Source organism: Lactuca serriola, chromosome 5 (genome assembly GCF_051521515.1).
Source record: "Lactuca serriola cultivar US96UC23 chromosome 5, Lser_US96UC23_V15, whole genome shotgun sequence".
Taxonomy (NCBI): Eukaryota; Viridiplantae; Streptophyta; class Magnoliopsida; order Asterales; family Asteraceae; genus Lactuca; species Lactuca serriola.
The window spans coordinates 259074404-259097605 of NC_136412.1; the positions used below are offsets into that span (position 1 = coordinate 259074404).

Genomic DNA, 23202 nt, shown 5'->3' on the forward strand with positions numbered 1-23202 from the left:
ATTGGCTGCATTTTTTTTTTGAAATTTAACATCTCGTTCCCGAGTTTAACAAAAGAAAAGAAGAGAAAAGAAAAGAAAGTCACGAGAGAAAAGAAGAGAAAGGAAAGGAAAACAAAATTTTCTTTTGTGTTCCCGAGTTTGAGAGAAGTGGAAGGAAAATGAATAATTTTGTTCTTTCTTTCCAAATCCTCCTAAATCGGAAGGAAAGTTAGGAGGGAAAGTTATCCTCCCATTTCCCTCCACTTCCTTCCACTTCTCTCATTTAATGAAACTCGGGAACACTAATCTCTTTTATTTTCCTCTCATTTCCACTCATTTCGTTTCCTTTCTCTCGTTAAGTTGAACTCGGGAACAAGGTGTAACCGTTGATTAACGGTGTATATATATATATATATATATATATATATATATATATATATATATATATATATATATATATTGCTACAACGGCTAAATGCTTTTAAATCCATTTTTTTTGTTTTTTTTAACCTTTTTAAACATCTATAAATACACAACTATTTACCATCAAACAACATTCACAAAACCCTTTATTCTCTTTATTTTCTTCTAAAAAAATGAATCCCGACAATCAAACCCCAACTTCCGATCGAAGGAAAAAAAAGTCATGGTTCGAGTTTAAATATCCCTTCTCGAAACACTTTTGCTATCGATTCATCACCACAAGGAGTTTATCGTCCCTAACTCGATGCTCCCATTCAATCCCCACTACAATTCCAATACCAAAATGTTGGACAATATTACCCGATGCAAGTTCCAAATGTTTCGCCGCAAATGTTTTCAAACTTTGTTGTGTTTCCGGATCAACAATCGTCAAATCAGCCTCAACCCCAAACCCAAACTCAAACTCAAACCCAAACCCAACAACAACGTCGGCTAGTCGATGAGTTGGATGACTCGGAAGAAGAAGACATGGTTCCCGAAACTCAACCAACACCACCCCACAAAGGCGTAAAGAGAAAAAACAAGCGTGCGAGGGTGTCGCACAACCGGGAAGACAAAAGCCGACAACATGGCTTCCACACGAAGAGCTAGTTTTGGTCAAAGCTTGGGCTGACATTTCTAAAGATTCGATTCAAGGAAATGCACAACCGGGAGAATATTTTTGGTTTCACATTTTAGAACGGTTTCGAGAGGAGCTAGAAAAAGGCTACGACTACCGTACGAAACATCAACCGAATTCGAAGTTTCGAGAAATAGCAAAGGGGGTTTAAAAAATAAACGGATTGTACAACAACCTAAAAACCCCACGAAAAAGTGGCCAAGACGACGAAGAAATACTTTAAAAAACTTTGCAGTTTTGCCTTAAGGAAGTCGGAAAACCATTCAAGTGGCATAATTGTTGGAAATTATTGGTCCGATGTCCTAGGTGGAAAAAATAAGAGCAAAATTTTATTTTTGGAGTCCAACAATCAAAGCGAACAAAAACGGGCTCTAGTGGTTACACAACCTCCTCCGATGCTCGGGTCAGTCTAGATTTAAATAAGGACGACGAACTCGAGCTAGAAGAAATTGTCCGTCCAATGGGTAGGGACAAAGCGAAGAGAAAGGGAAAAGAGACTTCTTCGGATGCATCTGATTTCAGAGTGGACATTGACGAAATACGGAAAATAACATCGTTGTTTGATCGATATAATCTTAATTTCTCCGAACGTTTGGCTTTCGACAAAGAAAAAGTAGCGGGCGGAGAGACAAGAAATGAAATATATGAAGTTTTTAATGGAAAACATCGATCATCTCTCAGGATCGGCTCTCGAGCTCGTGATGAAGAAGGTGGAAAAAATTCTGAAAAAATATTTTTCGTAGATCGTTGTTCGTTTGTTTGATTTTTAGTTTGTGTTTTTTTTTTTTTAATTTTTTTTTCTAGTTTTAAAATTATAGGTTTAATGTAAGTTTTATTTTAATTAATGAAATGTTTTTTTATTTTTAATTAAATTTTATGTTTAGTATTAATTTAAAAATTAAAAAAAAAAAAAATGAGGGAAGGGCTTCCCATCCATTATTTGGGTTTTAGGTGAGGGAAAGGAGGGTATGACCCACAAAAAGTGAAGGAAGTTTCCCTCCGGTTTTAGTAGTTCTTAAGATGATAGACTTGTATTAATTTATTTTTTGTGGCAAAAAAAATGTTATATATAATCACGAAAACTTTTGTCTTTCTATTGAAAACAGACAAATAATCTAAGTGGAAACTCTTAAAAAAAATCGAATTTTAATAATAGTTAAATCGTTTCACTCTTAGTATTACAAGCTCAAGCTTAAAGGCACCGACAATAATTCAAAATAAGTTAAACTGGAAAATAAGAGTACATTGCTTATTATTGCATGTTTAGAGCCCCCATAGAAGTTTCATCCCACCAACCTGTATAATGTTCTAATAAAAAAAATATGATGTTATAATTCAAAATTACAATATGAAAGTAAAATGCTAAAATTACAATATTAATATAAAATCCTATAATAGCTTCAAGATATATTAGTGATATACGAAGAATGGAAAACTGAATCAAACTCATAAGTTCAAGTTAATAACCTGCAAATAAATATGAATAAACTGCAACACCTTCAAGACACTCAAGTTGTTGTCAAACTATACTTGACCTCTTTTTGCTACAAATGGTATATAAGCACATAAAGCTCTACAAACAAAAAACCAATTACTATAACTAAAAGAATTTTCCAGTGAAGCTGCGGCAAATACGAATGAAAGTAATTTACAAATACTTGTTAAATACAAATAAATTAGCAAATTCCAAATGAAAGAACTTTACTGTACTACCATGCAGTCAAATCTAAGAAAATTATTAGAAATTGAAGATCATGGATTTTTAGAGAATTAAGAATAGTAGCTGGCCTTGAATTTTTCAAGGAAGTAGGAAATACATTAGACCTTAAGAACCTCCTGATTCCTCTGTCCTTGATATTTTAGACAGATTAGCCTTGATAAGTTAGACAAACTATCCTTGATAAGAAAGCTCACTCAAGATATTAAACAATATCATATTAGAATAACTTCTTATTGTAAACTTAATGGGTTAAGCACCTAATCTAGCTATATATGGTTGTTTCAACTTTCAACCACATCACTTGTATAGAATTGTTTTACTCAGACACTTTGAATAAAAACAAAAAAAAAAAAAAAAAAAAAAAAAAAAAAAAAAAAAAATTATGTTATGTGTGTTAATATGCCAACTTAACTTAATCAACATTTCATCAAACACTTAATATAATATGTGAACTTAAAAAATACAAATTTCATCAACCAAACATTAAGTCATAGTAATTTTGATCAAGTATGTAGTCAGAAATAAAGCTAGAAGAAGAAGGATACCTATATGAACCTAAAGTTACATATACGAACCTAAATTAAATAGATAAGAAGAATGATTGGCAGAAACGACATAGTTTTCATAGACTTGTATATTAAATCGAGAATGCAGTGGTCGATTTTCTTTGCTGGAAGAAGAAGGATACATATACAATCCATTCTACTTCTTTTGATTATCAATTATCACATAGACATATTAACAAACAGTTGCCCTTCAATTGCAAATAGGATATTTTTTTTTTTAATTCCACCGCAACATATGCCACTATTCATTATCTCCTTCTCCATCTTGGAACTAAAAGCAAACAAATGCAGAAATAAAATTAAAGTGATTGATACCCAAATATAATAGAGTTTGATTTGATTTATTTGTGTATATTAACAATGCGGTATCTCAACTTATAAATCATTTGATTTTAGTTAGGTTGATGAACATATGATCAGATTACTCCATGACACATTATTCAAATTTAATTTCTTCGTAGCTATTTTAATCAGATTCTGAATGTGCGACAAAAGAAAAGGAATAACTTGGGTACTACTTCTATGTTGAGTAATTACAATTACAATTTTACAATTAAAATTAAACACAGATGACGCAATCCGATTCTAAGAATACAAACATAAAATTAGCTGTCTATAGGATGATTTCAAAGATTCAGGTGAAAACATCTATGCACATCACTCAAATTCATCATCAACCAATGGCTGCTCTGGAATCTCCAAACCTCTCACTCACAAACAATGAAGAACATCGATCACGCATGGCAGTTCTTCTTACTTCTCATAATGTTCTTCATATGTACTCTCCACAGAGCCATAGCCTTCATCTCCACCAAACTCACCAAACCCACCACAACCCAACTCACAAACCAAACCCCGATCTCCTTACAAGTCAAAATCACACTTCCCACCAAAATCATCTTCGGAGACCATGAAACCATCACAGCCTTCAACCCCTCCGATCTCATTCAACTCCCCAAGAACAGACTCGGCGAGGGCTCCTTAGGCACACTTTACAAAGTCGTCCTCGACTCCGGCTCCATTATCACAATAAGAAAGATCTGTAAAAACGTCACCCATGGCAGCAATTTCGAGCACTGGGTTAAGTTTTTCGGCGGCCTTAGTGGCAACCGGTGGTTGTTGCCGCTCCGATTTGGTTTTTGGTACGGCGGCGAAGCTTTCGTTATTCATGACTACTTATGTTTAGGCAGCTTGGAGGAGCTCCTACATGGTAAGCAATCCCATAACCAAAAACTAGGGTTTCTAACTTTTTACCTTTAATCGTTTTTAATTTCTCAGGAAGCGAAGGCGTTCAATTTACGCCGTTAAACTGGGAAATCAGACAGCAAATAGTGCTCGGAGCAGCGAAAGCAGTAGCGTCGATTCACAGTCGAGGTCTTCTCTGCGGGGTGATAAAATCATCTAACTTTCTGATACAAAGCGATTTCTCACCTCGTCTTTCTAGCTATGAAACGCCGTATCTTATCTCTGCTTCCACGATTATCAGAAGAAACTGTGGTCGAATGGCGCCTGAATTAACACGAACACGAAGTATCTCAAAGTCATTTAGCCAAGCATCCGATGTTTACAGTTTTGGGATTTTGATGTTGGAGATAATTACAGGAAAGAAACCTTCGGTGACTAATTTAGGGCAATATGTAACGGAGAAAAAAAATAGAGAAGGATTGAAAGGTGTTCCCGATAGACGAATGTCAGGTGTTGAAGAAAATGTTTCCGCCTCCGGCATGATTATGATCGCGGAGGTGTGCCTTTTGTCTGACCCCAAACAACGCCCTTCCATGGGAACTGTAGTGGAGATGATTCAAGCAGCTATTCACTAGCTTTATAGCTAATAATATTATTATATGTAATAATAACCAGAAAAAATGTCAAAGATGAATGAAATGTGAAATGTAAAACTTTTCTCATTAGTTGTTTAATACAAGTTAGTCTACAGAGAGTTGTTTTCTACCAAAAAAATAAGTGTTCTAATAACATCTAGTGTCCTCGGACCACTGGTGGTGGCTTGGTGGTTGGTTTTGGTGGTTGTGGGACAGGTGTTGGTGGCGGATGAACCTTTTGTGGTGGTGGTTTCATTTTATGTGGTGTTATTTTCCGGTTTCCTGGCTCAACAACGTTGTTTTGTGGTGTACTACAGCCTACATTTTTGCAATCAACTTGAATGTTCATCATTTGAGAACAAATTTTATCAGATTTTTGATGGGGTCTTTTAGGGAAGCAATTGTCTTTCTCCTTCATAGAAAGCAGCTTTTCATCCACAAGCTTATCACATTCTCCACTAATCTCATGAAAGTAGTTCCTATAGATTCTAAAATCCAAAAGTGCAGGCATACTGCAAATGCTTTTAGGAATCGTTCCGGTCAACCGGTTGTTTGAAAAGTCAAACCTCTCGACTCTTTTCAACGTGTGTAAATTTTTCGGAAGTTTCCCGATGAATTTGTTGTTACTCACATCAAACAATATCAACCCCTGAAGATTCACAATCTCTTCGGGTATACAACCAGTTAGAAGGTTATTGGAGAAAGAAACTTGTTCTAAACGTGGCATGTTTCCAAAGCTTTTAGGTATGCAACCTGTGAACTTATTGTTTGCAAGAACAAGCATGGAAACACGTGAATTCCCAATGTTTTCTGGAATGGTGGAATGGAATCGGTTGTTGTTGATAACAATGGCATCCAGGCGTTTGTCAAATAATTCAGGAGGTAATTTGCCTTCGAATTCGTTGTATCTTATGTCAAGAAACCTCAAATGAGGCATGTCCAATACAACTTTAGGGAAAGGGCCCACGAAACGATTGTTACTGACATCGAATTCAAACAGGAGGTTGAGTTTTGAGAAGGTTTCAGGGATAACCCCACAGAATCTGTTGGAATTGATATGGAATACACCAAGGTCGCTTAATAATGCAATATGAGGAACAAGCTGTCCAGCAATATCTCCATAGTTGAGATCAATGAGAGCAACTGTTAGAATGTTTGGATCATCTAAAGCATGAGAGCAAAACACCCCTTCGTATGAACACACATTTGGGCCTACCCAGTTTCCTGTGAGGTTTTGTGGATCTGAGTAGATTGCTTTCTTCCATTCTTGTAAGGCGCAATAAGCTTTCATAAGCCTAGGGTTTTCAAAATGTAAAGTGGGATCAACCTTTAATTTAAAATCTTCTGGTTGAAGGTCGGTTTGTTTTAAAGCTGTGAGTTGTTGACTGGTTGATGCAAGGAAGGGTTGTTTTAAAGTTGTGAGGTGTTGACCAGTTGATGCAAGGGAGGATGAAGATACGTAGAAGATGAAAAGCAGGCCACCGATGAAGAAGAAGGTTTGCATTTTGAAAGGGTTTAGGAGAGTTGTGTATAGGATTAGGAGCTTCCATAAGAAGGGTGGTATACGAGGCTGTGAATTGGGAGGATGGCGTTGGATGTTGTTGTTGAATGGCGAATGGCGAATCTATCTTTACCACCATTTATCTCTCCACACCACAGATCTAAAGGGAAATCGCTACAATCTCTCGTTCATTTAATGAAATAAAATCTAAGAGTATTTTTCCCAAATTGGATGGACAACGCTAAATATTTAATCGAACTTAATCAAAACATATCTACATTCAAAAGAAAAATCATAAGAAACGAAGTAAATCGAATTTGCTGAAATTAATCGGTTTCGTGATCAGGAACAGAGGAATACCAGGCGGGGAACGTGTATTTGGAGCGAAGCAATCGAGTGAAGGAGGAGTCCGGTATTCTCTCCTCGTTGTTTCAGTTGATGCTACTTTATTTGAATTCGAATTAGTTGATTTCGATTGTTGATGTGGTTGGTTTCGTGCATTGTGAAATTGGGAGATTCCATGTAAGGATCCTATCAGCGATTTAAGTCCTCATGATAATAGTATGTTGGTGATTTAATCTTGATGTGATGAATATTGAACAAGTTAGGATGGTGTACGAGTGCACATTTGCTCAAGTTTTTCAAGATTCAAAGTACATTGTTATTTAGGGCGAAGCCCCTAAAGGAACGAGGGTCCGGGGGCAGTGCCCCTGGAAGCGGGGTCCAAGGGGCGGCAGCCCCTGGCGGGGCCAAGGGGCAGAACCCCTGGGGTCGAGTTACATTGGTTTGACCCTTATCTAAATATCCATTTTTATGTTAGTTTTTATGGTTTTATGACAGTTTGAAACTGTCATATGACAGTTTTCAGACAGAGATCATAAATCCGTTTTTTTGTCATTTTTTTGGTACAATCTTGAAGAACATTTTCACAGACATTCTTTGATTTCTTATTTCTGAATTTCATCCAATTGAGTGTTCGATTTGTACCATATAAATACTTCAATTTTAATAGTAAATCACGACTTTCAAAGAATTCAAACAAGCTGTTCATCCTCCATTTCTAACATGCTATCAGTTTATCAACCTCTTTCTTTGGCGCTTCTATTCAAAACCAGAAGATAGAACTTAGAACAACACAATTACACAGCCGTAGATTCGATTGAAACAAAGTGTTGACTGTTGATGTAAGTACATAAACTTACTTTCAGTTCTTCCAGCTCGAAATTGGTCAGCAACTACTATAGGATGAATATTTTTACAATGTTAGAACAGTAATTTGATAATCAACAACATAAACCCTAACCAATAAGGCCAAAACGGTGTGGGATTGGGATGCCGTTGGTAGATATTGTCGGCGGCAAATACTACCTTATTATTGCCGGCGGTTCAAATTTCTGCCTGTTAGAATTTGAAATTTAATGTAATTTTTTTACATTACCATTATATATATACACGGATCTTGCATCATTTTATCATTACAAAATATCATTCTTTATATACTTTCTCTTCTAAACAATTCTCGCATTCAAGATGTCTTTACACAACTCCAAAAACAACCCAAGTGCTTTTGAGCCTTCAAAAAGAAACCAAATTTCTTCATATTCAAGTTCACAACAAATGTCATCAAATGCTTACATCGGTGTTAACCTTAATGAATGATGACAATGAAGAAATACAACCTCCTCCTTGTCTCATGGGAAAGGACAAAACGAAAAGAAAAGGAAAAACGACATCTTCAAATTTGTCAACAAGTACCAAGCGGTCAACCGATTCGATGAAATAGTATCGCAAATGACACAATTAAATATGAATTTGAAGAAGTATATGGTCAAAACCATCCGACTCACGAAAATGACATTGGTAATGCAAGATGTGACTAGCCTTAACGCCGAAGATCGAGCAGTGGCTTTGGCTATGAAAGCAACAATTAGGGCTAAATATAATTTGTAGATTTTTAATTTATAAATTTATGTTTTTTTAAGTTTTTATTTATATAATTTTTATTTCATGTTATTTTCTATTTTTGGTTTTTGTTTATGTAATTTTCAATGTTGTGGTTAATGAAAATTATAAATTTTGTTTTAATTAATATTTATGTTTTTTAATTAAGTTTTATATATATATTTTTTAAATAGTTGGATGACAAACCACGCCCTATTCAATACTTCGTACACAAAAAAATGACAAGAATGACAAATCTTATGTGATGTCTACGTGACAATCGGAGACAACAAATAACGCCACTTTATGCTAATACTAAACAATGAACACGAAACCAATCACTCATACTTAAGCAACATCTAATAATAAATTATCTCTATTTATTAGATTATTACCTTACATTAAGAGTGAGCACGGTGCGGTTCGGTGCGGTTATTAGTGAAAACCTCACCACTAACCGTAAATGCGGTTAATCCATTTTCAAAATCGTATGATGCGGTTATTTTTGCGGTACGGTTAGGCGGTTATTTTTGCTGTGTGGTTTTGTTTTTTCTGTGTTGCGGTTATTAACCGCATGAATTTGGTGCGATTATTTTATGTGGTTTTTAACCTAAATTTAGAGCTCAAATAGTTTTAAGAGTTCAAACATATTACTTGTAATAATAATAAAAAAACCATAAAGTATAAAACAATTAACTATTTAACTTAAACCACAGACAACTAATATCTTTAAAACGTCAAATCAATAGTAATTAACAAGAAATATCTTAAAATTGTTTAATTTCATCATTTTTCAAAGTTAAACATAAGAAAAAACCAACGCTTTTGTCTTCTATTATTTTATCCGTCTTTTATTCATGAAACTTGTCTTATTTTTAACATTTAATAAACTAATAATTGATAAAAAAAAATTGTATATAATATATGTGGTGCGGTGTGGTTTTTTTTGCGGTTTTTGGAAACTAATAACCGCATCGCACCGCAAATTTGCGGTTTTTGAAAAACAGAAAACTTCATCATCGGTTTTTATTACGGTTGCGGTTTTTCGGTTGCGGTTTATGCGATTTTTACGGTTAATTTCAGTTGCGGTGCGGTTTTTGCTCACCCCTACCTTACATAATCATTTTTTAATATAAACATTCAACCCGTCTAAATCAGCAACTCAATAACTTCTCACATTTTAACTAAAATCTACTTATAACATATTTGTATAAATTAATAAAATTTTATTTTTATTTATTTATATAACAAAGTAGTCATTTTTTTTTGATAAAAACGTAAATCAAAACTTTGATTAGTCCAGTTTAATCTAATATTTTCAAATTATGTTTTAACTCCACTTGTCTACACACTTATATCTCATATAAAAATTAAAACAAAATGTTCAATGGAACCCGATATTACAATTAAATTGAACTTTTTAAAACAATATTTATTAAATCAAAAATACCAATAATATCAACATCTTTGATTTTAAAAAACAAATTCCACAATTTAGCAATATTTAAATAAAGGCCTAAAAATCCAAAGCAGCAAAAACATGAATAATCAAGTGTCAAATAAAATCTTCATCCTAACAAAGTCACGTCGGTGTGTATCGTTACGCCTTGACATCCTTCGTACATGATGATCCTAGAACAGTGGTTCTAAGGAAAAGGGTAAACACGAATCTTAGTGAATCTAAAAACATATATAGTATCTACATTACATATTATCTACCTCTAACATAAGGATACAATCAACACATAACCATACATCCAAGTAGGGGTGTTTGCGGTGAGGTTTATAGTCAAACTTGCAAACCACACCGTATATGTGGTTTGAGAACATTAGAAACCACAAACCACACGTGGAAGCTCTAAACTGCGATATACAGTGCGGTTTGGTGTGAGCAGTTTTGCGGTTGCGGTTTGATAATTTACTTAATCTTGTTTCTTTTCTTTGGATCATTTATTTTAAATTTTCAAATGTCATCAGGTATATATAATACACTAATGATGAGTTGTATTAAAGTGACGCATGACAAAAAGAATATTAAAGTTATTCTTTTATTAGTATATATATGCGGTGCCGTTTGAACCGCATTTTTATTACTATAAACCGAAAACCGGACCACATAGTGCGGTTTACGAAAATTACAAACCGTAGCGTGAAAGTCTAAAACCGTAATATGCGGTGCGGTGTGAGTAGTTTTTGCAGTTTGATGCACACCCCTATGTGCAAGTCTAAAAATAAATCATAAACAAGCATACACTAACTTGGGACATGTCGACTAATGCGGATCCCCCTTGCTTAATACGTCGAACCCTCCTATATTGCTCAGTACATCGAACCAATATCATACACGCATTCCTTAGTACCTTGAGCGAATATCGTATGCATATTTCTTAGTATGTCAAACCAATATCGTATACCTACTAGACAATAACATAGTCTAGTAATACCCACATACTTCCTACAAGCACACAAGAGTTAAAGTAAAGGACGTATAACATCAATATCATGTAGTGAGGAACTCACCTCAAAATGCAGCGTAGACTCCAAGTGATACCCCATAAATCCAGCAAGATCATTACATGTCACATCCCTCCTAGAAATAGCATTTAAGAATGTTAATAGCTAACCCTTAGCCCTCATTAAGTATTTAAGTTATTAGGCTTATTTTTACAAAATATTACCCAAAACAACAGTCTGTTCAAGACCATTTTAGCCCCTCTAAAACCCCTCAATATTGCAATATTATTTCATATCCATAACTTTATTCTTTTACCTTTCGAGGGACTATTTACATAAGTCCATATGGTTTTTCTACTATTTGTTATGAATTTTTGAAGACATCATGACATAGCAGCTCAAACTGGACCAATCATTAAAAATTACACTTTTCACCCTCAATAGAGCCATTTCCATGCTTAGGTAAAAAATAACGAAATATATTAGACTCAATTTCTAAACTTTGGTAACCAATTTTAGGTTCAAACAAATTTTCTAGAATTAGTTATGTTTTTTACAAAAACATGACAAAATAATGGATTTCCACATGAAATCTTAACTTAGCATTTGGGTTAATTTAACATCTTAACCCATTATGTCCTTAGTAAAACGACCTCAAAGCTAGAGAATAAGGACTTAATAATAATTATGAGGTGTGATAACATAATAGTCATTTGGCTGTCAAACCATAACTCAAAGTACAATGCACAAAAGAGAACAGTAATGGACTTTTATTTATGAAGTAATAAATGGGTTAAGGAGATTTCGAAAATCACAACCCTAAGTCTATTGTTTCACTATTTTCATAACCTGCAGATTCTGAGCTCAAAAATCAAGTTTTTCCTCCGTTTTGCCTCTCTTTTTCATGCAAGGAAATAGAAGGGTGATTACATACCTTGATACTTGATCCCTTCTTCCTCTTTTTCTTCGCTTTCTAGCATTCTTCTCCCCCCTTCCCACCCCTCCGCGGTTTCTTCCTTGTGTGACATACACTCACAAATGGGACGAAGATCTGTAAGTAGCAGTCACATTCACCAGAATTCAAAATTTTCAATTTACATCCCTTAAGTTTTCCATAAGGATATTTTGGTCCCAATCACCCAGATTTTCACATTATAAGCTTTCAAAATCCCCCTTTAGTCCCTCTTAAGACTATTTTGTTTCTTTTAAGGTCACTCATGTACTTTTATTTATCTAGCATATACTTAATTTATTACTTTAAATAATATATAAATCTCTTTTATATTTTACATAACTCCATTTATTTATTTATTTTACTTATTTATCCATTATATGTTGATTAAAACCTATGATTGCCCTTTATTATTTTACTATCAATATTATTATCATTTTAAATAGAAAATGGAAAGGCGGCATTACATATAGTGATATAGCTAGTTAAAATTTAGAGAAAGTGACAAAGATAGACATTTTCTAAAACTTTTTACCATTAATTAGCCAAAAAAAATGAAAAATGACCTAAATAACCATAATTTGGTAGATAACCATCTATGAAAATGTTGGTCTTAATTGTTTTTTTTTTTTTTTTTCCAAAATGATGTTTTGAACATGGTGACTATGAAAAATGACGTCATCTGTGATTTTTTTTTTTTGAAAAATCATATATTTGCTTGTCAATTTGACTACGAAAATATTTACATTTTAACGGATGTTACATTATAAGAGATTGTTTTGTAAAAAAAATAGGGTAAATGACACAAAAAACACTCTTTTTACACAGAAATTCGATTTTGACACCGTGTTTTTTTTTTGTCAATTTTGACACTGTGTTTTTCAATTTGTTACAATTCTGACCACTTGACCGGTTAACCAGGTTACATGCTGACGTGGCTTGATGACGTGTCAGTTTTGATGACGTGGTATGCTGACATGATATGCTGACGTGTCAAAATTGATTTTTTTTCCATAAAAAACACTAAGTTTTCACTTTTTTTGATTTTGACACTAAGTTTAACTTTTTATTTCAATTTTGACACTATGTTTTTTTGTTCCAATCGAACATCTTTTATCAAATTTTGTTCAATTTTGTCTATTTTCTATTTGAAACCGTATAAATATATTTTTTTATTACATTTTAAACCGTATAAACATATTTTTTTCGTTTAAAAACCACATTTTTATTTAAATACAATGTGTTTTTTTTCTTACATTCAAAGCATTAGTTATATCATGAGAATTACACTAACCATAAGCTTCTAATAAGATGTAAAAATTTTGATGAGTTTTGATCGACTACACGCCTTCAAACCTCCAAACACATTTTAAAGTTGCATATTTAATATAAAATACAATTTTTATATAACTAATACATATTTATATATAAAAATATGGTTTGAGTGTAAAAAAAATGTATTTATACAAAACTATAGTTTTTAAATGAAAAAAAACATATTTATACGGTTTAAATGTATTAAAAAAATATTTATACTGTTTCAAATAGAAAATTATCAACATTGAACAAAATTGGAAAAAATGATGTTCGATTTGGAACTAAAAAACATAGTGTCAAATTTGAAAAAAAAAATTAAACTTAGTATCAAAATCGAAAAAAAATGAAAACATAGTGTTTTTTGTGAGAAAAAAATTCAATTTTGACACGTCAGCATATAATGTCAGCATGCCACGTCATCAAAACTGACACGTCAGCATGTAACCTGGTTAACCGGTCAAGTGGTCAGAATTGTAACAAATTGGAAAACACAGTGTCAAAATTGACACAAAAAAAAACACGGTGTCAAAATCAAATTTCTATGTAAAAAGAATGTTTTTTATGCCATTTACCCAAAAAAATAACAATAATCAAACCAATTGTTTGATTTTTGGAGCAAAATTTTCAATGCGTTTTTTGTTTTTATTTCCATATCAACTTTTTCAACATACCCTTTTTGTTAATGGTGAGATAACATGAGTTCAAACCATTCAGATGAGTATTTTATTGTTATTTGTGTTGGTGGTTTATGACAATCAAAAAAAGAGGAATTGATATACATTAAACCATTTGTTAGAAACTTTGGTGTTGAAAATAGATACAAATTTTCCAAATTTATAGAATTGGTCGAAAAGGCAACAAGTCTATCACAACAAACCTTCAAACTTAACTTTTTGAGGTTTCCTAATATCATTAAAGTCGAAATGAAGAGTGTGAATATGATCATGAAATAAATCACAAAAGACAAGTGGAAGAGATGTCATAATTTTTTTTTCAAATTTAAATTATATTTGGAAGTTAACAAAAGATACAGAACTAAAATATCGACTTGCCTTTGCCACACAGATACCATGCCAACACATTTTAATATGGCTAGCCGATAACCCGGGACCCTATATACTTTTGTAACTACAATGACTTGGTGCTTTAACAAAAAAAAAAAAAAAAAAAAAAAAAAAAAAAAAAAAAAGACTTAACGTGAAACATATAAAACAACATGTAGATATTCTATCATCTCTAACCCTTTATGAAGAAGATATTCTTGAGACTTTTATGAAGTATGAAGTTGTCGCTTTTATATAAACAAAAGAAGTTTAGGACATATAGAGAGTTCTATAATATGTAAAGTCAACATTGCATTTTAAATGGTACAAAAAGATTTGAGACGAGTCATCACACATCAATGGAAGAATATTCAATTAAAAAACGACTCCGAAAGCAACAGATATAATTACAAAACTGAGCTCAAAAAGGTACTTTAAAAACCATAATAGATAGGTTTTATATTATCTACTCTTCAAAGACTATGCACACACTACTAACTATTAACTAACACCTTTTTGTACAGTTATAGCCAAATCAGAGAAAAATAAACATCAACCAACATATCCAAAACTTAAAAGGCAAAAACCGAGAAAACTTAAGAGTGGAATCTTGGAATAATCTACACTCTTGTTGCTTCCTTCTTATGAGCATCTGTTACGATATCATGCAGCTCCGGGAAAACCGTTATGATCACAAGTTCGAGTAATCCATACGCAAGTTGCTTCAAACAGACGGCAGACTGCACCAAAGGGTATTTTAGACATTTCACATTTAACAATCAAAACACAATCGAAAGGTATTTATTTTACCTGGAGAAAATAGTAGACGTCTTTCGCACAACGCTTGTATTGGTTATGACCGATCAAGCTCACCAATGTGGAAGGCGCTCCGTCTAAAAAAGAAGAAAAAGGGTATTTTAGACATTTGACAAACAAACGTTTTTATCAAGAGAAAAAAAAAAAGGATGAATTCTTTCTTACTAAAAATCATCTTTTTGACATCACTAGCCCTTCGGGCAGCCTCAAGTTGCTCCTCAAACGACCCTTGTTTATAGACTTTACTGCCCGATGAATGAGTTGCTGTTTTTGGAGTATCTTGATCAGAATGATAAGAATTTTGAGTAGTTAATCTTGTAAAAAATATGCCTTCAGGCCATAAAACCTAACAAAAAAAAAAACAATTATTGTTATTATTAATATTATTTTGTTAAAAATAAAAAGATAAGCAAAGTAATTACATCTTGTATCCAACGTATCCCATGAGCAACAATGTCGTCTCTTCTAAGCCAATGTATTTGCCTTAAAAGCCAATCATCAATAGCATCTTCCATCATCAACTGTAAAATTTGCTTTGATATCCAAAACACTTGTCGTCTGCATAAAAAACAAACCCTTACATTTAACATTTGTGGGTGGAATTTAAAGAAGATTCATGTATGATGTATGTTACCATGGTTAACTAACCTTAACCACCCTCTTCGGTTAAGTTGAAATATATTGTCCACCAAATTTAGCAAAGGAACACTCACATTAGGTGGTGTCCACTGCAATAAAACATTTACACAAATAAAAATGTCAAGGGATATAAATTAAAAAGATTATAATATAAATAGAAAAAGAAAAAGAAAAAGAACCTCTGCTGGAACACCGAGTGGATCTTCCATGGAATCAGAAGTTGAAGGAAAATTTGCAGCAAGATTGAGTATTTCAGCTCTTTTCTCATGATCTAAGCTTCTTAAAAGATCATCATGTTTGACAACTCTTGGTGGGAATCCTTTTGTGTTTAACTCGTTGTCTGAATGCCACCCGTTAGGTTGTGCAGTGGGAATGGAATCAACGACTCCATTCTCCTCGTTATCGGAAAGACTATTTGCTGATTCCGATGTTGCTTGCCTTGTGTAGGAGTAGGAATTACTGAGTTCATCTGCTTTCCATGTTAAGCTTTTGCTCATGGGTTCAACAGTGAAAGATGGGCCCACAACTTTCCGAATCAAACCATCTGAAACACCTTTAAACTGACGGACAATATCGTCCACAGCATCATCCACATTCACTGGAAAAGAAATATAAATAAATAAGGGCAAATCCGTCAAAACATTATGGTATTATAACATGTGAAAACAAAAGGACACACCTGCTAAGGTCCTCATTACTGAAGAAGACTTTCCAAAAGAATAATTCTGCAGTCATGAATGGTGACATAAAATAATAAGTTTATAAGTTAAATTGTAGAAAATGTAGAGAGAAAGAGAGATAGATAGATACCCTTGATGAGATACTCAAAAAGTCCCACACTTCATGTTGCTCTGCAACATTAGCTATTGATAAAAGTTCCTATACATAACAAAATCCATTCAATACATTTATACATGACAAACATATAGTATAAGAAGTAAGAGCCATACTTGTAAATATTTGTCAAGATGAATGCAACGTTGATGAACAAATGCATCTTCTGTACTTGATGAAAATATCCTTTTAGGAGGCAAATGTAAAGTATAGTTTGGAATATCCTTTAACTGGCGATGCAATCTCTCAAAATTCCTGTATCTGCTCACCAAAAAAAAAAATACAAATCATTTATCTCCAGAAACCATAAAAGATTGTGTAGTTATTTAAAAATTCAAGAAACAAGACCTTCTTTTAACAAACCAAGTGTTGTTTTCAGCATCTGTAACTGCAATTGAATAAACAGCAAAAGATTTTGACCCAAGTTTCTCAAAATAAGCTCCTAGAACCTGTAGCATATATATACACAGTCACAGTCAAAATCAAAGTTAAAGTCAAAGTCAATCAGCAAAAGAGAATGGTCTTACTCTTACCCTGCACTTAAGCTTTGGGACACATCCTTCAATTCGTAATACTTTATCAGAAGCAACATTAACATTATTATGTACATCTTTTTTGCCAACATTTGCAGTATAAAACTCTGAGATAATCGACCCACTGACTTGATCTGGATACCCGGTTTCAATCTGGGTTTCTTTGATCAAATCAGATGTGCTGTTAGATTTCCTAAACTTAATTACACTAGAACTCTCTTCAGCTCCCCCATCAAGACTCAAAGTATTCCTTTGATCAGCATCATGAGGCCTTGGTGGAAACTTTTCAGAACTCGAATTCTCAAGCTTATCTTTCTTGATATTACTATTTTGCCCTCGAGTAGCATGCTTCTGAGCTTTCTTCTTGTAGTTTCTTCCTTTTGTCCACATATTTTCAAGATTCTCAGGCTGAAGAACCTCTGTCCTTCTTTGGGTTGCTGCCTCAAGAACCCGAGCCCAATCAGCAGCTGGTAAACTCTTTGTTTTTTCTTGATTTAAACCAGTAACACTATTGAGAGACGCATCTAAGGGATGTTCTATATTTGCATCATGTTTAGCTATTGTCATGTCATTCTTTTGAGTATTAGAAAGATCAGAACTTTTTGTGCTTGTGGATTGATCTTGTTTATGTTCTTTAACATTTGGTGATTGATCTTCACCTCCATTGTTAGTGGAGGTCAAGAAAATAAGCTCCAGCAACTCATTGATGTAACCAGGGCTTGCAAATCTCATTACAGGTTCCATAACCAAACATGTTAAAAGCTCTCTACAAATGCATCGAACTAAAGGCGATTGAGCTTCCCGTGGTTTTAGCACTACAGCTAAGACAGCCCCCATAATCCGCTTCAAAAACTACAAAAAATTAAGAAGCATCAGATATTGTCATGCAGAACCGGTTGTACTGTGTTTGACATGCATTGGACTGTGGGACTGATCATTGATGTCAATGGGACAAAAAGACAAAATTGTTTTTTGTCTCATCCAAAAAGGTGAAAAGTTGCTTTTTGTCCCATTCATTCAATGCACACCAAAAACACAGTACAACATGTTTTGTTCTTTGCAACAAAAGGAGACTTAAATCTTAATGATCATAGAAATTATTTTACATCAAAACACTCCACTCACACCTTGTACTCACTCTCGGGAGATAATAGAGCAGGATGAAGCTCTTTAGAAGCCATGAGATGATGTTTCAACCTTTCATCTCTTTCTTCTGAAGACAATGTTACCATAACCTCTACTCCAATTGCAGCTTGGTTTTTTCTAAAAAGCTCTAGGTGGACACCAACTAGATCAACCACATCCCTAAAACAAACAGAAATAATCAGAATCAGATAATCAGTTTCTGATAACCAGTATAAACATATACATATATTCTAGACATACCGACCTTGTTAACAAGTCAACAAGATTTGTGTTCTTGACTCTTGCAGATATTTCTGCAAGAACATCCATAATAATTGCCCGAATCAGTTCAGGTGCTTCCTTGTCTTGTGTAATATCTGAATACCATAGATCAACAACAAAATCTTGCAAAAGCTTGTTAATGAAATCCTCCATGGCAGCCTCCACCATTGGAGAATCGACTTTCCTCTTCCATTTAGGCGGGGGAGGCAAGGTGGAAAGCCGTGAATCGTTCACAGATAATTGCTTCTTTTCTAAGTGCGATAAATATGTTAGTGGCCGGTTTTTTCTGGTCCTCCAACGGAATTCAACTTCGTTTAACAAAATTCGTGAACCCGATACCATAAGTATTGCTATAGGAACATTCATCCACATTGATTTACTTGTGTCTGTAAGAATACAACAAAAACCCATAAAGAATATGCAAACAACGATTAAAATCAATATACATACACCCAACCCATCAGAAAGCAAAGAACTTACGTGCTAAGAAGTAAGAGACAGCGAAGATACAAAGAGCCCACCACACAGTACGAAGCTTTGCTTCTTCGATCAGATCCTGTAAAGTCTCCATGGCCTTCATTGACTCTAAACCCTAGTTCTGGGCTGCTAAATCAAGCATCAAACAGAATGAACTAGAGTCGATTATGATGAATCAGAATCTGTCTTGAGTTCAAACAAGGGTAGGCACGATAGATTCGATTCGAGGTGTGATTGAACTGCTAATCTCTAAATAAAAGGTGGAATTTAGGATCAAGAAAACATGAAGTTGCGTTTGCCTTTTGGTTTGGTATTAGGAGAGCGCGGAGAAGAGGTGAAATCGTCTTCAGTGGTTTGATAAACAGAACATGGTATGGGGAGCTGTACTGATTAATAGAATATTAATAATAATAATTATATGATCGCCTGGTTGTCTTGTTTGATCGACTGCGTTATCTTTGAGCAGGCTGACCTGGGATTTTGATGTTCCTAATTTTTCTGATGTTGAACCGCGATATAGAATGAGGAATCTACACGAATTAGAATCTCTAAGTGCTAAAGAAATGGAATTTAATCTTTTTTATTTTGAGAAAATTTTGTTTGATTAGTTATAAAAAGAACTTAGAATGTAAATTATGATAGATAAAATAATTATTTTTTATTGCTTTTTTTTATAGATATAGAAGAGAGATTCGCAAAGGTTGGATCATATTTTTAGGCAACCATTCGAAATATACTCTTTACACAACTAGTTTGATGTCTAATCGGTTACATACAAGGCTCACAAAAGTTAATCGTTAATGGTTCATGGTATTCATATTATGTTGTATGTATAAATGACTAACGATGGAGAAAAAAAACCACTAGCACACAACATCATATCATTATGTTCATAAATGATGTCTTTTGATGAAGACAATGGAGACAATACACATGAAGATGATGATATTGCATATATGATGGATTATATCTACGTAGGTTGATACATGGTCTTTGGTAATGTATTGTTTCTTTGAATCAATAATAACATAGCTCACTTGTTTTTTTAGAACAACTTACACATGTACTAACTACTCTACTCCTAAATTTACACCTTTCGTCCACAACGAGACTTGAACCTCAACATTTGGTTGATGGACACATATTCGTAAACTTCTGATAACACTAGACCAAAATCCATTTGGTCTCACTTGTTTTGTATTGTTTTAACGTAGTTGTAAAGAAGACAACCAATCAACTTAAAAGACCCTAACATGCGGGTAATTCTTGTTAATTTTAGTGATTAATTCGTTATAAATTTGTTTTGTTTTGTGAGAAGGCAAACAAGCAACTTATGATAATTAATTTACATGTATTTTTCATGTTGATTAGCATGTATAAAAGACTCACATGTCGTGCATATGATCTTTAATGAGCATACATTTGTCTCTTAACGAAACCATGTAAACAATTAAAAAAATATGTGTAGAAAATTTTCTTATGTTTTCGGTATTTAATACGTGACAATTTGTTCTCTAGTAAGTATGATATCAACTCTAGTCAGGCTATGTTTTTTTATAACCCATTTAGTTTGGTTTGTTGGATTTTTGAAGTAACAATGGTAATGTAATCAATATAATATACTATAAATATTTTATCAATTGTTGTTTTATTATTATTGTTAGAACAAAGTTCTATCAGGATCGATAGATTCTAAGCAAGCTAATAATTAAGAACGTAATAAAGAACACGAGTATGACTTTGAATATGTCGTATGATTAATGTTTCAACACCTCAAAAGAGCTCGATTAAGAACTTCAACTGTAGAGGTGTTCTAGGGTTACAAAACAATGAACGTGATAATCAACTCTATATAATGCATACATGCATGCATATATATATATATATATATATATATATATATATATATATATATATATATATATATATATAACAGCCCTACTAACTAGTCTAGAAAATCATGGATGGACAGGCCCAATCCGGATGCAAAACATAAGGCCCAAGACGCAACACAAACGGACTCAACAACAATCTCCCCTTTTGCGTCTTTGGAGCCGAAACCTCAATTATGTTTAGCAACAGAAGACTTCTTCACAGTCTTAAACACCCTCGGTATGATGGCCAAAAGATGATACCGGAAGGTAATGTACCACCGAAGCATGTCTGTAAAATTTTTCTTGTCAGCCTCTGAATTCTGCTTGCACCGATGTGTTATGTTGATGATGTGCTCCAAGCAATCAGTAGAGAATAAGTGCTTATCTACCAGAGCAAACAAAAATCTGTGACCTTCACCTTTAGTAAACATCACAGTGAGTTGCGTTGAATCAATTTGACCCATCTTCATTCTGTTCACATCCCCTGGCTTTGGTGTAGGCTTGACTGTTGGCTTCTTGTTCATAACCTTTGCTATCTCCTGATCCATAGTCGCAACTTCATAGATGTAGGAGGCCAACATTCGCTTTAAGTGTTCAAGAATCGGCTCATATTCCGTCGGATTAGTGAGCATAATGTTGTATAGCAAAATCCAATCATGGGGATTGAGATTAGGAAGATCTGCAAAAGAGATAGTCGACACTGTGTTTGCTGTACCACGAGTGATCTTGAAATTGACATTTGTAAATCTCCCAGCAGGTGAAGGTTTGAGAACCGTGACTGTAATGATCTTCTGTGCACTCCAATTCAGGTACTGCGGTTGGCCAAACTTGAGATAGAAATCAATCAGCTCTCTGTCAACCTTCGGATGAGGAAAAGGAACCTCCACAGTTGAATCAAAACAATGGAACGTGAATTCCTTCCTTGTAATTGGCATATCAAACTGTGAGTCCTTTGAATTATCACAGTCAAACGAAGCAACAGGTTCCAACCAATAGACCGATGGAAACTCTATAGCTTGATTGACAAGTACTTCCTTCGTCCACAAGGGAAACAAGGCCTTTTTACAATTCAAGGCGTCTTCTTCTTCCTTGTTTCTCCTTTCCCTCTCCTTTGCTTCTTTTAGCTCTCGTTCCCTCTTCTTTCTTTGGAGAGCTTCAACAATAGTTTCACCAACATCACTATCACTGTCATCAGCAGTCTGCTTTTCCTTTTCATTTAGACTAGTACCTGAAGCTACATTATCCTTCAGTTCGGTTGGGTGAATAGTCTCTATTTCAATTTTCACAGTTACACTCGGTTGATCACTTTCTGTCTTTATAACCACTTTCGGCTGATCAACTCGAACACCTTCTCCCCCTTGTTTCGGAGGTACGAACCTCTTAGAAACACCCTTCATTTCATGGAGCATGGCAAGGGCAGGAATCAGTTTGGTGGTAAGATGATTTCGGATGGTAAGAGTGAGAATGGGATCATGAGCACCAAGGAGATTGAGCAACATGTCCTTTACATCGCCTGCACAACTTCGAAATACAGCCCGTTCTGTCTTCAACAAAGAAATTTCTTTCTCTACTTGGGCTAACTGCACCTTATGGACTTCAATGGTAGAGGCTTGTTTGGCAAGATCTGCCTTCAGAGTACTTTCAGTTGCCAGGTCAGCTTGAAGGGAGGCAAATCGAGAATTCACTGAGCTTAAAAAGGAAGTGTTCTCGGTTTGAATAGATGATCTCATAGCTTCAAACTTGGTGCTTTCTTCCTGAAGGGACTTAGAAAATAAATCTACATAGGCTTGTATTTTCGCTGCACTTGTATCAGCATGATTTTTCAAAGAGTCTAGAAAAATCTGAGTTGTATGAACAACCTCAGTAACATCAGTAAGTGCCTTTTTACAAGAAGAAGTAGACTCATCAATAGCGGTAGTGTATTTTTCAATTGATGAGGTGTATTGTTCAATATCAGTCTCTAGGAAAGCCTTAAGAACCACACCACTATAAGCCTTGCTGTCTTCAAGCAAATGATCCAGCTTGTCATGAATGCCCTGTAAATGTTGACTGCTGACAGGAGCATCATTGTCTTCATCAGAAGGAAGCCGATATGGAATGAAGTATGTAGAGTCATACTCATCCTTCTCTCCACCGAGAGTGGCACCGGAATCGGTTGATTTGGTAGGTGAAAGAGGTTTAGTGAAGACTGGAGTTTCGGTTGCAGTAATTGCCCCCGTATCAGATA

At 34.3% G+C, this 23202-nt stretch overlaps 3 protein-coding genes across 3 annotated transcripts; 1 reads left to right on the forward strand and 2 right to left on the reverse strand.

Moving 5' to 3' along the window:
• Positions 1-3866: 3866 nt before the first annotated feature.
• On the reverse strand, positions 3867-6772 carry LOC145054116 (uncharacterized). The gene has a single exon (XM_079002251.1). It carries the CDS (start codon positions 6689-6691, stop codon positions 5345-5347), a length of 1347 nt encoding a protein of 448 aa, XP_078858377.1. The 5' UTR covers positions 6692-6772; the 3' UTR covers positions 3867-5344.
• Positions 3880-5291, forward strand: LOC145054117 (putative inactive receptor kinase RLK902). Its single transcript, XM_079002252.1, has 2 exons — positions 3880-4577; positions 4646-5291. Exons 1-2 carry the CDS (start codon positions 4088-4090, stop codon positions 5185-5187), a joined length of 1032 nt encoding a protein of 343 aa, XP_078858378.1. The 5' UTR covers positions 3880-4087; the 3' UTR covers positions 5188-5291.
• A 7979-nt stretch (positions 6773-14751) lies between the features above and the next one.
• LOC145054118 (uncharacterized) lies at positions 14752-19609 on the reverse strand. The gene is made up of 14 exons (XM_079002253.1): positions 19105-19609; positions 18608-19010; positions 18345-18522; positions 17218-18069; positions 17033-17133; positions 16801-16945; positions 16661-16729; positions 16530-16575; positions 16030-16448; positions 15860-15939; positions 15634-15769; positions 15377-15557; positions 15206-15288; positions 14752-15135 (listed from the first exon to the last, which is right to left on the reverse strand). Exons 1-14 carry the CDS (start codon positions 19202-19204, stop codon positions 15016-15018), a joined length of 2913 nt encoding a protein of 970 aa, XP_078858379.1. The 5' UTR covers positions 19205-19609; the 3' UTR covers positions 14752-15015.
• Positions 19610-23202: the final 3593 nt, after the last annotated feature.

Bases quoted from the DNA above. Each gene is read 5' to 3' on its own strand.
- LOC145054117 (XM_079002252.1), top strand. From the start codon at position 4,088: ATGAAGAACATCGATCACGCATGGCAGTTCTTCTTACTTCTCATAATG. The intron at 4,578-4,645 runs GTAAGCAATCCC...TTAATTTCTCAG, and splicing joins CTTGGAGGAGCTCCTACATG to GAAGCGAAGGCGTTCAATTT.
- LOC145054116 (XM_079002251.1), bottom strand. From the start codon at position 6,691: ATGCAAACCTTCTTCTTCATCGGTGGCCTGCTTTTCATCTTCTACGTA.
- LOC145054118 (XM_079002253.1), bottom strand. From the start codon at position 19,204: ATGAAGGCCATGGAGACTTTACAGGATCTGATCGAAGAAGCAAAGCTT. The intron at 16,946-17,032 runs GTCTTGTTTCTT...TTTGGTGAGCAG, and splicing joins ACTTGGTTTGTTAAAAGAAG to ATACAGGAATTTTGAGAGAT. The intron at 16,449-16,529 runs GTGTGTCCTTTT...TTTCTTTTCCAG, and splicing joins AGTAATGAGGACCTTAGCAG to TGAATGTGGATGATGCTGTG.